Below are 17,398 nucleotides of genomic sequence, written 5' to 3' on the forward strand. Positions count from 1 at the left end.
TACATACACAAGCATAATGAAACATGGTAGAAAATAAGGAAACAGATGGACCTTAATTGATAAAAATGGCAAATGTTGAAACTTTTCAATCACTGAAATATCTCATTAATGCTCAGACTGAAAGGAAATTAACACATCCCTCCAGCCAGCCTTCTCAAGACTTGAATGTAAATAATGGAATAATGAAAGCAGTGGCTGATTCCTTCGCTATGGTTTTCGATAAAACATATATTGGACGAAAGTAAGAGTAATTGAAAATATTCGCAGCGACTTGGTCGTTTTCCAAAATGAAGCTTCTTCAAAACGATGACAATATAGGACTTTTTGACATCTCCATTTTGGAACGAGCAGTCAGAAGTTGTGAGTTATTTTTATTTCCAAATATAGTTTACATCTGTATGAAACGTATCCTAACTTTAATCAATACTGCGAACGATTTAAAAAGCAAATGCTTCACGTTCCACAGAAATTTGGCAGAGAGAATTTGATTGTTCTATGTTATCTGAGTACTGGGTCAAACCTTGAACATCATATAAGCGCTCCAGACAGGCGTCAGTCGGACGCAAGCTATGATTTGGCTGTATTGCATTCATCTGTAAATATCTATGTTTTGTCATGTTCCCACTAAGAGATAAAAGCTAATTTTGTAAGCTAGGAATCTGGGATTTGTAACAATAAAGAATCTTCATATAAGAGTTTTTGTTGGTTTGACATGCTAAAGAGTGTTTGTGCTATATTTTAAATTAGCCTTATACTAAAGCCCAAGACATAAATTGGTTTCTGAACCAAAACATATTATAAGCAACGTCTGGAAACTATTACTAAATACTGACATGTCTCAACAAACGCCTTTGTGGGACAAGGTTTACAAATGACGATTTGATAACAGGATCTACTCTCCTTGGCTGGCAGCCCTGTGATAATTGGATATTGATAGTGCGTGCTGAGAGTAATGAACCAATGGCATCAAAACAATCAATTTACCAAACCATAACAATCATTAGATCATGAGGCTGACACATACCAGACCCAAATCCTTGCTAGACTACGTCAACATTGGAAGAAACGGAAACAGGGTTCTATATTAATATGCTTTTGTTGTTATTCAGAATACACAGAAAACACCTTGATCACTACATTTAGGTCCTTAGATTTAATTGCTGCTACAAGGAAAAGGACAGAGTTTTCACCTCAGTCGCATGAGTGATCACCTGATAAATATGTGGATGCACAATGATTTGAACTTAATTGAATATATTCTGGGAGCATTAATATGTATGCTGTAGTGTAAGATGGGCCATTCTACTGTGCGTACATGTATATTGTTGAATAATTATTCCATTATAGATGAGATAGACTTTGTTGCATCATTATATAGCGTATACAAGACATATTGGAAAACTGTTATGCACATGCAAATCCCCAAAATATAACTGTCCAAGAATATCTATGTAAATAATAAATCTTTTAGAAAATGACAATAATCTTCAAAATAGCTAAAACTAAATGTGATGCCATCTTGAAGATTCTTGTTGAAGTTAGTCTGCCTTGATTGTACTGCAAATACAGCTGTTGATTGAAATGAAAATATATTTTTCGCTCAAAGTATCAAAGAATTTATGGCTCTCACTTACCTTGAAGAAACCCCGGCACAATTGCATGTGACCTAACAGTCGCAAACTCATTGTTTTAATTTGGGTATGTTCTCGTCTCGTTGTTTTCCACATGTAAATAATTTCGTAAATGTGGTAGACGAGAGAAGCCTCACTGTAGGGGGACAGAATAAAAATATATTTGTTATACTTGCCAGCGATATTTTCCAGATGCTGTTCCAGAATCAAATCAGGATAGCTTCTTTTTCTTGGGGATTTCCATGACAGTCTGGTTCGTGACACGAATCCACCACATGCAAACTCGTAAAAGTCCTAAAAATATATATGAATATCTCTTTTAAATTTTATATCAATCGTGTATACAAATATAAAGTCGTTTCGATCATGGAAACAAAGAATAGTTCGTGTTCAACAAGACCAATGAGAAATTTCCTTCGATTTTAGTCTTCAATCCTCACGCTTTGGGTTGTATGTTACCTATTGTCTCACTATGCCATTCCCCGCGGAGACAGGAGACTGTGTCTGTGTGTGTGATTTGGCTTATTCATCTTGATCAGGTATTACTAGTCTGAACTAGAAGAATGTAAATGTACTTTATATTTTAAATATGTAGACAGAATGTTCAGTTAACTATTTCTTTCAATTCAGACTCTAGTTTTCATTTTGTCCCATTAAATTTGTTTACACAATTGACTGATATTTGTTTAAGCGAGCTGCGCGATAAATATGCCTAGAATAGACACACACACAAAAGAAAACAACAAGAGAATACAAAATGTTTCATAAATTATCTTTAAGGGATAACCAACAACACAAACAAACAACCATTTTATTTTCAGCCATTTGCTGCATATTTTTCAATCCTTTTAAGCTTATGAACGGTTTTGTGTCAGATTTAGCCATTCGTATAGGATGAATTTATATGTGCTGGTTTGAATATAACTTTGTTTAAATAAATGATATCTCTGACTTTTTTAATCGTCGTAGAATTATATTGTAAAGGTGATACATTAATAACGTTGTTCTGTAAAATTAGCAGAATACAAGGTTGTGTATTTGTCTACATATTGTTTTTAAATATCTGAGTTTGGGTTTGAAGACATGACATTTAGCTTAGGATTTTACCATTGCAAATTATGAACTGGATAGTATAGACTGTAACAATGTGAACTTTGAAGAGTTGTACAGCTCTTGTGGAGCATTTTGCCGCGGTCAGCGGGACACGTAACATTTAACCTTGATGATGTGCTAGTCACTGCAATGAATCGCTTTACTGCAGTGGTTTTAACATCCCAGTTTAGGACGTGATTAATTTTTAATTTGGATAACGGTCAAACAGATGGATGCGGCAAGGTCCTTTTGGGTTTAAATGGCGGAAAAATGGCAAAGTGAAGACGATCCGGAGAACATTCTGTGCCACTTGAACTAAGTGCCATAAAGTGAAATTTTCCATGAATCTGTTTATTTAAAAACGGCGGAATAGAGATAACTATTCTAACTTCGTCTGGCTTGTGGTAATTTTCGGCGGTTAGACTAATTTAATCCTGATCGGCTAAGCCCAAAAAAAGGGTTGGTGTTTCCCAAACGAAATTCACTGTTTTAAGCATTCTCCCTCGAAATATTTGTCAGTCTAAGCTTTTAAGTTGGGAAGGCAATAAGTTATTAACTCCGGTTGAGTAGAAAGTATTCTCGTTATAAATTATCAGAGGGACGTGTGTCTGGAAATTTGAGGGACACGGAACCTTATCAGTTTCTGCTACTATATAAACGAACGAGTCTCGAATGCATAAATCCCATACAATTTGTTCGTGGATATGAGTATATAATTATTGAATGTATTCCTTTTCAGTCTCATATAATTTTCTTGATATAAGTTTGTAATTATTTGTTTGAATGTATTTGTTTTTAAATAATACATCAATTTTCTTTTGATGAGTTAGGAAGTTAATTGTTTGCATTCATTCGTCTTGAATATTATATGACTCGTTTATTCTACGAATTTCACGCATAATTTCTTGGCTAAGAATTCTTTGAGATAATTGACTGAGTTTATTTGTCTTAAATGTTATGAATCATGTATGTTAAGAAATGAGTAGTCGTATGTCTTAGGATGTTCAAACGATGGATTGTTAGTTAGCAACTATTGCATTTACAACAAGAAGTGCATTTCACTGATTCGTTTGTATAAGATGTGAATTCTTTTAACCGACAATAGATGGTAATAACATTCAGAGCTTCCTTTAATCCAGTTAGTGATTTCTAGTCCACGTCAGGACGTAATAATGTATTAAAGATCTCTAGTTTGTTATAGTTCAGTTAGGAATACTAAACAGCCGTTAGGGAGATATATTAATCTGATGTACTAGGGTTTGTGTATCTGCTGTCAGGCTGAGAAATGACACAGGTTAGCCTTAGTTTCTGTCTAATTACGATAAGACGATATCTGATGTAACGAGAGAGCGGGTAATGTTCGATCCCAGAAATATAATAAACTGACAATTATTAAGTTATTATTTATTTTAAAAAGGGGAATAGCTACACATATGCACCCTTACAGTGAACAAAGGTAGGAGAAAACCAAATAAGGTTGATGCCCCGAAAGGAAGCTGAAGAGAGAGAGAGAGAGAGAGAGAGAGAGAGAGAGAGAGAGAGAGAGAGAGAGAGGAAGAGGAGCAGGAAAATGAATACGTCGACTCAAATCTGTCACCAACGTTGAATTTGGAAGGACGGCAAGCATCCGGGTTAAGAAGGCATGCTGGACAATTGAGTTTGATCGTTCACTAGATTTCATGGTGAAGTTTTTCTTATCAGTGTAAATAGAACGGCTAATTACATTTGTTTTAGTAAACTTGGTAATTATTTCTAAGAAAGTGTGTCATTCAAATGTCATGCTCAGTTTCACATCGTTTATATGATTGATTACATTTTATATAACGGAGGCTCGTGTTCTATTCTGTATGAATGCTCTGACCTCTGTTATTGCATCCATTAATTTCACATTTTTATTTTATTTTATTTTATTGACTCGATCCGAGAAATAACACCACGGTCTATCATCCTCTAGATAACGATAACCCAACCACCACATAACAAAGAATAACGATGGAGTTATATGGGCAATAGGCAAGTCGTCCAGACTTGCATGGGAAGTTATACGCTTAAGCCCTTCACGAGTCTTCCAGCTATGGATAAATAGTGTGATGCTAACACGGCGAACTTCCGAGACAGAGTCAACAGCCAAGAGGAAAGGCTGCCAAACAGCTCAAGGGCTACGTGTTCTGACCAAGGCGAGCCAACAAGTTGGAGGAAATCGGCTGTGGTCAGGCCTGGAGAGGGTTGGGCTCCGCCAGGAAACAGCTGCCTTAGACAAACCACACGAACAACCACCGAGCCACACTAGATCCAGAGGTAATTAACGTCCCTCCACCAACTAACAACGACAACTACCCTATTCTACGTGAAGAAGTAGAAGCCGCAGTGAGATCGCTGAAAAAGAGGAAGTCAGCAGGAATGGACTTCATCCCAGCAGAACTGATCCAAGCTGGAGAGAAGCAATGATTAGCGCCCTCCCAAACATCTGCAACAAGATCTGACAGACAGGAGTATGGCCATCGCTGTTGACTCAATCACTCATCATTACCCTCCCCAAGAAAGACAACTTGCAACAGTGTCAAAACCACTGTACACTCAGTCTTATAAGTCATCCAAGCAAAGTCATATCGAGGGTACTGCTTAAAAGACTAAAGCCACAGGCTGAAAAGATCATTGCCGGGGAGCAGGCGGGCTTCAAAGCAGGGCGCAGCACAACAGAGCAGATCTTCAACCTAAGGATATTGTGTGAAAAGTACCTCCAACACTAGCAAGATCTGTACCACATCTTTGTGGATTTCAAGAAGGCATTTGACAGGGTAGGGCATGCAACCATGTGGGCGATCATGAGACTGTACTACATCAATGCCAACCTCATCACGGTAGTAGAGTAACTCTATGACAAGACAACCAGTGCAGTACACTTCAACGACAGCATAGGGGACAGGTTCAGAACGACAGAATCGGGGTCGGACAAGGCTTTCTGCTCTCTCCCACACTATTCAACATCCTTCATGGCTGAAGCGCTTGAAAAGCATGAAGGGACGGTCAACATCAGAGGAAGAAGAGTCACCAACTCGTTTTGCCGACGACATTGATGGACTAGCAGGAAATGAGCAAGAATCAGCTAGCTTAGTAGAGAGCCTCGACAAAACCTCTTTAGCCTACGACATGGAAATCAATGCAGAGAAGACCAAAATGATGACCAAGGACATCAACACTGAGGGTCCAAGGTACGAAGCTAGAAAGAGTCCACAGCTTCAAGTATTTGGGGGAAACTGTAACAGATGAAGGATCGAAACCTGAAGCACACTTCAGGATTGCACAGACAACAGCAGGGATGACAAAACTGAAGCCCATCTGGAACGACAAGAACATCGCACTCAGTTCAAAGGTCAGACTGATGCACTCACTGGTGATCTCCATATTTCTCTACGCCTGCGAATTATGGACCATAACGTTTGACTTAGAGAAAAGGATACAGGCCACATAGGATCAGACAAGTCACAGGGCCTCACGAAGACCTCCTGATCACAGTGAAAAAACGTAAACTGCAGTGTTACCGGCATGTCTCACGATCATCAGGAATTGCTAAGACAATCCTGCAAGGTACCATACAAGGAAGAAGAAAGAGAGGCAGACAAAGAAAGAGGTGGGAAGATAATATTCGAGAGTGGACAGGCTTGATATTGAGCGACTCACTGAGAAAGATGGAAAATCGAGAGGAATGGAGGAGACTGGTTGTTCGGTCTTGTGCGGTGCCCCAACGGTCTACCTGACCACGGTACTGATGATGACGATGATGATGTGATTGGTTCTATGTTACTATTTTTACATGGAGTTGTCCCATAATCCTAACCTTTCAGATAATGTAACCACGTTTTGCCTTTTTATCTCGTCAATCTTGACATTATTATGTCACAGAACCTTTTATATCATGACCTCAGTTAACTCGCCCGATATAGTCATGTGCGTCAGGAATAAATTCATAAATTATTTATAGAATTTTTTTATTTAAAGATTGATAATTTCTTCCCTAGGATACTGCTACAAGACGTGTTAACTGAGGCTAAAATGATTAATGCAGATATTGCGTGTCTACTGCCTGACATTTTTAGTGACTTTAAAAATTAAATAATGTAAGCGTATGTATAGTCAAAACGTTTCGTATATAATTATGTGTGTGTGTGTGTGTGTGTGTGTGTGTGTGTGTGTGTGTGGTCTATGTAATGGGTTAATATATCTTGAAAATCTTTAAATTTTAGTATGTAAAATGTACAATATAAAAGAGTCACTGTGTCGTTCAAAAGATCCATGTCATAAAAAAAACTAATATTTCCTTTCATCCGCAAATGTCACTTACTAGAACTGAGATAAAAATCAAATATTTTAGGTTTGGAAACGATAATAGTACCTTTACTGACGTTGATATCAACTATCTTGACACGACTAACTCAATTCGTGACAGTAAACGTTTCATTATTAATGAAATCCCATTACATTTTATCACCATTTCTGCTTTACTCATTGTCTGTTAAGAACATAGTTTTGGCCTAAAAAGTTTATTCCAAAACAATAACGACTTCCCAAAACTTTTGACGTAGTTTCCTGATTTATACGTTCATCTCTCATATAGTGTACATTTTGCGCATTTCTGTCAACGGTATTCTTAAATATAGCAGTCATTTACAATACATATTGCAAAATGCAAACATTGAAATTTGAGGAAATCATTCTGTACGCATAAATTGGGCAAAGGAAACAAGTGGAATCATAGATTGGGCATTGGAAACAAGTGGACCCCTTTCCGTCAACTGATAAACTCAGCGATGTCAATAGCAAGTGATGTAATCTGACATGCCTTATGATTTCTTATCTTCTTGGCAATTCATATCGTAACATTCTTGTTAGTGTCTTTTATTTCCGCATGGGTATCTAAAAGTATGTTTATTTTCACATGATGTCTTTCTAATGACCACAAATATCATCTCTGGTTTTTTATGATGAATTCATCGATTGATCGTTTCGCAAAACTCATGATAGTCGGTAAATACATACTAGTTAAAGCACATTTGATACATGTATCGTCTGTATATTGCAACACAGCTAATGATACATGTATCGGCTGTATATTGTAACACAGCTAATGATACATGTATCGTCTGTATATTGTAACACAGCTAATGATACATGTATCGTCTGTATATTGTAACACAGCTAATGATACATGTATCGTCTGTATATTGTAACACAGCTAATGATATATGTATCGTCTGTTTATTGTAGCACAGCTAATGATACATGTATCGCCTGTATATTGTAACACAGCTAATGATACATGTATCGTCTGTATAGTGTAACACAGGTAATGAAATATGTATCGTCTGCTTATTGTAACACAGCTAATGATACATGTATCGTCTGTATATTGTAACACAGCTAATGCTTTGAAATAAAAGGTTAAGAATTTGATGGATCAGACCACCCAGTATTGATAAGAAATTATTATATTTTATCATTTCACCAATATATTGACTTAACAGTTTGAACAAACCAGGGCCATGAAACTATGGGTCATGGCTTGCGACAAAAATCTAAGTTTTGAATGCCGGTCATGAATATGACCGTTTATGTCCCTTTGGGGTCATTACACCATATACACCATGACCTTTTGGGGTCATTACACCATATACACCATGACCTTTTGGGGTCATTACACTATATTTTTAGGTCTTATGACTTAAATCGAACATAAAATAAATTATACATTTTAATTTTCTAATGGTTAGAGGTACCGGGCTTACATTATTGTAATTAGAAATAAGTGAAATTATTTAACCAACTGGTACATAATTTTCTATTTAGCTTCCAAAATATCAACATTCTGTTTCAACTGATCACTTAAAATATGCACAGTTATAGTGACTATGTTTTTGTGGACATCTCTAAGTCTTTCCATCATGTATTGCTGGTTATGTCTTTCTAGGTGACCCATCAGAAACATTCCAAATACCCGAAGGCTTAATATTTAGGATTGTATACGAGAAATTTTTGCATTTTCTCATGAGGATATTCGGTTCTATTTTCCTGGAAGAACGTGTTGAGTTTTTCAGCATCATCTTTTAAATGGCCAGGATTGTCGCTTCCGTTTGAACCGTTGGGAATAGTCGCTATCTTCGATTCCTTCATGCTGATTCCAAAGATTTGCTGGAATCTCTCTTCTGTTGCTTCTAGAGGTATTTCAATTGCAATACCTGTGAGGTTGATATCCACTTGCTTTGCCGCTATTATTCTTACGATGTTTGGGACTTCCACTATTCTGAGTTGATTTTCATTATCTGAAAGGGTATTCTCGTCCAATAATAGTCGGATGTATCATGAGCATTTCTTTCTTTCTCAACTGGTGGGGGCCCCGAGTGGCCGAATGGTCTAAAGCGCTCACCGTTCCGGATCACTGCATCTCACCTCTGTCTGCGTGGGTTCGAGTCCAAGGTTCGGCTAGAGTGGGTACGTGGGAAAGCCTGCCAGTAGCTTTCGTGGGTCGGTGGTTCTTCTTCCACCAGTTATACTGGCCGCCATGTAAAGCCTATCTTGTGCTGAAAAATGGCGTTAAACCCTAGAACAATTCTCAACTGGTGTCACATCTTTAATTTCATGAAGGTTAATTCCGTTTTTACCCGCATGATGTTCTCTTCAAATGACAAATGTGTGTGTGTGTGTGTGTGTGTGTGTGTGTGTGTGTGTGTGTGATTTGAATTTAGTCTTAACAGTTTTTCAGTCATAACACTACGATGTCTGCAGTGTGGCAATTTATAGTTATGTATAGCACTGGGGCATCAATCCGCAGACATGCAGCATGATGTACCATACAGTCACATTATCCTGACACCAGGCCGACCAGTCATAACACTAACCTCTTAATGCTGAGCGCCTAGCAATGCAGCTGTTAGTACCATTTTTATAAGTCATTGATATGACTCAGCCGGGAATCGAACCCGTGACCTCTCGCATTAGAGGCGGACGCTTTTACCCCTAGGTCACTGGAGCGGTCCAAATGTGATGCATATATTCCCTGTTCTCCTGTTGTACGATATGCCACTAATAAATTCTCTTCCTCAGTTCTGTTTTTTTTTTTGTCTTGTATAACTTCTCTAGTATTGGCATTTTCGTGTTGTTTATCTTGCATAACTTGTAGATTGATTATGTTTCTGTTTTTGTGCTTTGGTTTTTGTTGTGTTTTTTTGTTGTTGTTTTGTTTGGGGGGCTGGGGTGGTGATTTGGTTTGGTTTTTTTTTTTTAAATTCTCGCCGCATCTGCAACATGTCCTGCAGGTGTTCTTCCAGCTGCATTACAGTCAGACTTACCCATGACATCAGCGACCTCTATCGTTTGAAAGCATGAGTGCATCCGCTATAATGTGCATTTATAGAGGCTACTTGTAAATAGCTTTGAACTGTTTCGTACTTAGTCAACGTTTGTGAATTTTTGGAAATTAAACATTTTTAAATTATTTGTTCTAGTTGCAGTTGATTAAATAGTTTCATCTATTTGTAATTATTATACTGTAATTTATGTATTTGTAATTAAAATCATGTAATTTATGTATCTGTAATTATAACCAGGTAATTTATGTATTTGAAATTATAATCATGTAATTTATGCATTTGTAATTATAACCAGGCAATTTATGTATTTGTAATTATAATCATGTAATTTATGTATTTGTAATTATAGCCAGGTAATTTATGTATTTGTAATTATAATCATGTAATTTATGTACTTGTAGTTATAATCATGTAATTTATGTATTTGTAATTATAATCATGTAATTTATGTATTTGTAATTATAACCAGGTAATGTATGTATTTGTAATTATAATCATGTAATTTATGTATCTGTATTATAACCAGGTAATTTATGTATTTGTAATTATAATCATGTAATTTATGTATTTGTAATTTTAACCAGATAATTTATGTATTTGTAATTATAATCATGTATTTGTAATTATGATCAGGTAATGTATGTACCCCAAACAGTTGGAAATTAATTACAATTAATAGCTTCCGATATGCCCATTTGAAGTCATAAGGCAAAATACGTGACGTAATTAAGCAGAAAGCGGACAAAAACCTTCAAACACCGTTCCTATCGAAAATGAAATACGGCAAATTCTTGAAAACCCGAACTTCGGGATTTCGAGAACTTTGAAACTTTGAAGACAGCAAGAAACAGTTTTAAAAAAAACTTTGTGATATATAGAGTATTCGAGATAACCCAGATCGAGATAATGGATTTTACTTGTAATTTATATAAGGCAAAAGTCTTCTGTTTTTCTTAATTCGAGATGTTGATAATTGTGTTTAACTGTAAATATACAGTGAGTTCGATATTAATGTGTTTAATGTAATTCTAAACCACATGAGTCTGATGGTGGTTTTTTTTTTTTAACTTCCCGTGTGAGTAGAAAATTCTAAGTTAGCAATTAAGCAATGAGAAAATATTATTCATATAATTTTTTTTATCGCGCTTCATGACTATCTAATCAGGTAATGACAATTAAACCAGGATATATATTCAAAGCAGCTCGTTATCTTTACACAAGAAGGGGCTTCTGACTACACATCCTAACACAAACGCGCTCGTCTTTACTTCCAGCAATATTATGTTGAGGAACTGCCATATTATTATAGATTCTGATTAAGAACCAAACTTGGGGACAGGAGTGATTTTTCATGATGTGATAGGAGGGGCGGAAAATTAAAACATTGATTGAGTAAATTTGCGGTGTAATAAGATTCTAGCAGATCACTTATCACTAAATGACTTTCGAGTGTTCACTAGTAATTATATGAAGCTACAGCCGTCTGTGTAAACGAGATTGATTGGGACGCTATAATTAACGTTCGAGACCGACAGGGTAAATCAACTCTAGCGCCGAGTTGGCGATTTTGAGGCGTAACGTTCCTATTCCAAAGGAGCCTTAATTGTTACAAAGTCCACTAGTATTTGAAAATGTCGTGGAATAGTTATTCATCAGCTGGAATGGTGCATCAATCATCGAATATATTGGCAATCAAATTCTCTTTGGCCTAACATGGTCTGAAAAAACACTGTTACTCCTTTAAGTGAGGCAAAATAGCAATGCAAACATGATTCTATTAGCTTTCTAGGACATATTTCTTATTGACTGCTGGAAACTTATCGGGGATTGGGGGGGGGGGGCGGCCTTGGGGTCAGTTTATCAATCACTGTGATGGTTTTCCAAATATAATGGCTGTGGCTACAAGCGGAAACGTTACTAGCTTGCTTCGATTGTCGAAGACATGCAGTTTTACAAGGTTATCGGTGTTTTCTGTCTCAGTGATAAACAGTCCCCAACTCCAAGATACACCTTACACACACACACACACACACACACACACACACATTAGCATATTAGAGACGGAAAATATCTCCAAACTCAGGTATTAAACTGACTACACTAGTTTACCTAAGTTGATATACAGAGTTTATCTGCAATTTGAAAATTGAAAAAGGATGAAACAGAAACTTGTGAAATCAATCAGTACCATATTATTACATAGGCGAAATATTTGTACAAAGATGCGGATTAATTTAAATAAAATGACGAATAAATAAATCTAAAATTAATATCCATTTTTTGTTACCTTTTTAGTAAAGGTCTCACATTTCGAAATTACCCAGTATTAATTAAACTTCAATTATTTTAACATTCAACGCTTATATTTTTGTCTTCTGCTGTCTGAATGTAAACATGTACACGGTAGCATGACAAACATTCATTTAACTCAGTGAACTGAGTAACACTTTGGCGTGTTGCTGGAATATTTATGTAAATATAAATCATACATTAATCCATTAAAAACGTTGGTTTTGCGAGACTTAAAGTGGAGATCTGAAAATGACATTTGTCAATGGTGTGGCACAACACCGTAAGAATTTTCACACGCACCGAAACATGTAAATAAAATGACTCTTTCACTGCCAATTATCCGAAAGAAAGCACTTCTGATCTAGTTAAAAGTCATCCCACGGGTGAAACATTATCCCAGTATAATTCAATGCCGTATGCATCAGTGTTAGATGTCGGATTTTATATTGCAACATCCAGACTATCGGCTGTTTCGTTGCACAATCTGAGAATGCGGAGATTCTTGCTTATTTTCACTTGAAAGTAGAGATGAAAATATATAACGGATTATATCAGAATTAAACTGCATAATTTGACCACATAACCTAATGCATTTCTGTGTCTTCGTGAGAGATTAATTAATAAGGGAACGTGTGACGCGAATATGGAAGATATTTGCAGCCAATATGCTACCCCCCGACAGAGCTTTCCTGTCAGTGACATGATATGAAGGATAATGGTTCCCAGTGCTAGGCCTGAGTTACTTTCTTATCAGCTGCCCCAATTTTCTTATTGGCCCCAAGAGACCAGAGAACATGCTCACCTGGCAGGGATCAGCACTAGTATTCATTCTGATTAACACCTCCGCAGACATCTGGATGCATTCCTCCGAGCTGCAACTCTACGACAGAGAACAAAATAACTATATATATATATATATATATATATATATATATATATATATATATATATATATATATATATATATATATATATATATATATATATATATATATATATATATATATATATATATATATATATATATATATATATATATATATATATATATATATATATATATGTGTGTGTGTGAGAGACAGAGAGAAAGAGAGAGAGATGATTAGGGCTATGTGTGAATGGTCTATATTCTTATAAATTACATTATTTATGTTTCATATGCTAAAGTATTCAACACTTCGCTTTTTAATTCCATCATCCACAGTGGATATGAGAGATAAAAGTAACGGGGTTACCTGAACAAAAATATAAGTAACAACCATACTTTTGTTTATTCTTTTCCTGTTTGTTATTTCTCGGCAAAATTAAAAGTGAAAAAGAAAAACAATAATTCATAAACCACTTTTTGCATAAGGGATTTTACATCAGTAAATATATCATTTCATCATGACTAATTTAAGATACTTGTAAAGTGTTTATAAACGTAATAAACTTACGAATTGTTTTGAAATATTTGTATCGCCTTAAGAACTGGATTAATAAATGTTCACTAAATGATGAGCATGTATTCTTTTTATTTTATTTATTTATTTTTGTCTTTGAGCAATGCAAAACATAAATATGTTTACATTAAAATAAAGATGCCTAACGAAAGCGGTGACATCAATTATTGCTGCTAATGAGGAAGAGAACATTTTGATGTGAAGAATTCCACGTATTTTAATTTCCGTTACCTTTTACAGAGGTTACTGATTGCCAAAGTTACTCAAAAGAAATTGGTTCTCTCTGTTTTAGTCTCTTCGCCGTTATAAACTAATTTCCTTTTCCTCCGTCTCCAGAAAATATTTTAATTCCATTTTAAGGGGTGAGGTGACAAACCCAAAGTTCTTACTTAAAACATGTACTAATTTTAAAGGATTTTAAACAAGTTCAAACTAGATCGATGTACATGAATTTTTGTTAAATCAAATCTGTATTTATGAGCAGCTGAAGATAACTTAGTACAGCTATAATTGGAAAATGGAACTCTTATTGGGATTTTCTGTAAAAATATATACGACACGCCAGGATTTAGTATGACAAAGCAAAAAGCAACAAACGTACCTTTGGAGGTGGTGCTGATGTTGTACATTTCAGGAAATTGTCGTCTGATTTTTCACCGGCTAAAGTGGACGACATTTGATGAATTGCACTTTCCTTTCCGCCGTTATGTCGAAGATCCACGATCCCCTTTGTTGACAGGATCACAATCGCTATCATCACAGCAAGAGCCACAAAGAAAACGAAATTGAAAAAACAACAGCATCTCTCCCGTCTGGACCAATACGATCCCCATTTCTCTGTGGACGAAGGAGAAGAGATAACCGGAGAATCTGGCCTGAAACATGTTTCAGGCGTTGTAGTATGGTCTTGAGATTCTCGGGAGTTAAGAACAGTTTGTCCATCTTCTTTTTCTTCACTACTCGAAGAAAAATCTGAAATATGATCCACGGAATATACAACATATTTTTCGGATGATGAATTTCTTCGCGACATTCTAAGTATTCTATATATTAATAACCAAACTTTGTATTTGTGGTACCAAATCTGAATAACGCTTTGTTAATATATGTCGCCGTTGGGTGCACAAGTCAGTCTGTAGAGCAAATTAACGAAATCGCGCATGAGTTACACGAAATTGTTCAACGCTCCCATAACGTAGAAGAAACTAGATACTCGCCCAGCGGAGAGAGATACACTCGTGGGAAACGTTTTAAGTTAGTCCTCGCTTTGAAAGAAAACACATTGCACATAAAATGTTTAATCAAAGTCGAAATATATCCGCAGTGACAAGCACCCACTTTGTAGAATAAGACAAGTTCGTTCAAGTGATCACTGCAAATCATTAAAGCAAGAGGCTTGATGCAAGGTCTCAACGAGCAGTAAATAAAACTTTGCCAGTTTTTATATTGCATTTTCCGACGATGTCTCTAGGGAGTTGAGAAGAAATGATCCGTATAGACAGGCATATTGCCTGACAGTCTCTCATCCCCGCTTGTGTGAGCGTGGAGCGTTGAGAGGAATATATGAGAAGCGATACTTCATCGGTAATCAATTCGCTAATTGTTTTTCGCTTGCACCTTCTAGACAATTTGTAGTTACCCTAGTCAAAACCGTTGCTCTCTGTGCTCAACTCTTATTTTATTTAATCAAGTTTTGTTCGTGCCTCGAATGATCTACGATAACTTGGCCTCCCGTTATGAGCTATACAGTTTGACTTCTAACACAAATAAACACCTCTCTTGTCAAATGTAATCATTTAGTGGTGTGATTCTAAAGGTTTTTTTTATGAGAAATGAGTTATTATCCAATTACGTTAGAGGAAACTGTGTGGGGTGAAAGGTTGGATATTATTCATGTATTATTATTTGTAACGCACAGTACTATCTAAGTTCAGGGGGAACGTTCCAGCATATATATCATCTCGCCGTTTGCTTTGTTTGAAACACTGATAGGCAGCAGAGTCGAAAAAGAATCCGGTAGGAAATATAGAGAAATGACGAAAATCGAATAGCACAGGGACATGGGAGAATGTATAAGTAGTATATATATTGACAGTCCTAGACGCATGTAAAGTTTAATTAAATTTAATCTTTTTTCTTGGTGGACAAATAAACAAATGGTAATAAATAAATAAAAATATTTAGAAAGATTCTAATTCCATAACTTTCTATATAAATTCTACTTTAAAATTCACTAGACCAACCAGGCTTGAAGGTGGAAATTCATGACATAGATAACGGCAGAAACTTATATTGCAATTAATTCAACATGTCTGATAAGTCTAACATGAAAGCTGCAATGTCGTAATCAAGAGATAAATTAACATTTCTTTAACTGCTTGGGTACAAATCCGGTCAAAGATAATTATGCCACTGAATAAACATTCAAGAGGATTAGTTCTAATATGTTGATATCAAACGAAAAAGATATATTACAAAGTTTCAGAAAAGATGTAACTTCACCTATTGCTTTGACTGCAGATAGCATCGTAATACGTTGCACCAACCTTGAGAGCAACATGGTTAAAACACTGTAATAAAAGAAGGAATACATAACATACTTGATGTGGGTCCGGATGAATTTACATACAAAACGAAGATCTCCTCAACAAAACTAGATCAATCTACAACGATTCAATCAAAATGTAGATATAATCTACAGACAAAAATAAAGTTATATTTAAACCATGGTGATTAAATATATGAAGTAGATGTTCCAGAGTGAAGCATAGGAATATACTAAATTTATATATGTCTGAAATCATTCGTTTGGATCAAGTGAAGATATGTTGCAATTTGTTAAATATAAAAGTACATTCTTTAGACTATAGTCAGGTTCAAAATACAATTAGAAACAGCTTAACATGCCTAAGTATTCTTTGCATGTTTTACACCATTTTAAGAAGCCGTCAAAGATAAGTATTTAAAGCATCATTAATACTGCCCTGACATTCCAGAGGCTTGCACAAATAGGAATCCCTTTGCACACAAATAAACAGAAGTCAAAATGAAAATAAAAGGAACACTGAATTGAAAGAAATGAAGAATATACCTCCATAAAACACAAACAAGATAAAGACTCCCATAATAAAAGGTAGATATTTGTTACGTGGATGGCTAATGACGGTAGTCATTTTGAATGTAAACATGCAACAAAGATATATTGTCACGAGTCTATGTGTTAAGCTATATAACAGAAAGAAGCTAATCCAAAAAGGTTTTGCAACATTCAACAATTTATTTCATTAGAAAAAGTCAAAGTTTAAAATGAACTTAAAGCATTGTGAATTAAATGCCAAATAATCCTAAATGTTCTATTACAAGTCCAAATTTATAGAATGCTCTGATTTCTATCACAAGTCCAGAATTATAGAATACTATGAATGAATGTCAATAATCTTGAATTTGCTGATGTTCCAATCGTCTTGAATAGATTGATATGCCAACAGTCTTGCTGTATCACACTGATATAATCCAGAATGTCGTTGAATGAATGATAGATAATGCTAAAGTAGTGTTTTAGAAAAAATATCCATGA

General features: G+C 35.6%; 1 protein-coding gene across 2 annotated transcripts in view; it reads right to left on the minus strand.

Moving 5' to 3' along the window:
* LOC149803219 (endothelin-converting enzyme 2-like) overlaps nt 1-15,504 on the minus strand; it is a 61,550-nt gene extending 46,046 nt beyond the window's left edge. Inside the window, exons 1-3 of one of the 2 annotated variants that reach the window (XM_089952848.1) lie at nt 14,423-15,504; nt 13,182-13,259; nt 1,808-1,925 (exon numbers count right to left, since the gene is read on the minus strand). In XM_089952848.1, the coding sequence (XP_089808974.1) occupies nt 1,808-1,925; nt 13,182-13,259; nt 14,423-14,854 (628 nt within the window). In that variant the 5' untranslated portion in view covers nt 14,855-15,504. The remainder of the gene's footprint in view (nt 1-1,807; nt 1,926-13,181; nt 13,260-14,422) is intronic. The other variant, XM_089952847.1, reaches the window with a different exon arrangement.
* Between the last annotated feature and the right edge of the window lie 1,894 nt (nt 15,505-17,398).

The sequence above is a fragment of the Sinohyriopsis cumingii genome, chromosome 3 (genome assembly GCF_028554795.1).
Source record: "Sinohyriopsis cumingii isolate HCF-2022 chromosome 3, ASM2855479v2, whole genome shotgun sequence".
In the NCBI taxonomy this organism is placed as follows: Eukaryota; Metazoa; Mollusca; class Bivalvia; order Unionida; family Unionidae; genus Sinohyriopsis; species Sinohyriopsis cumingii.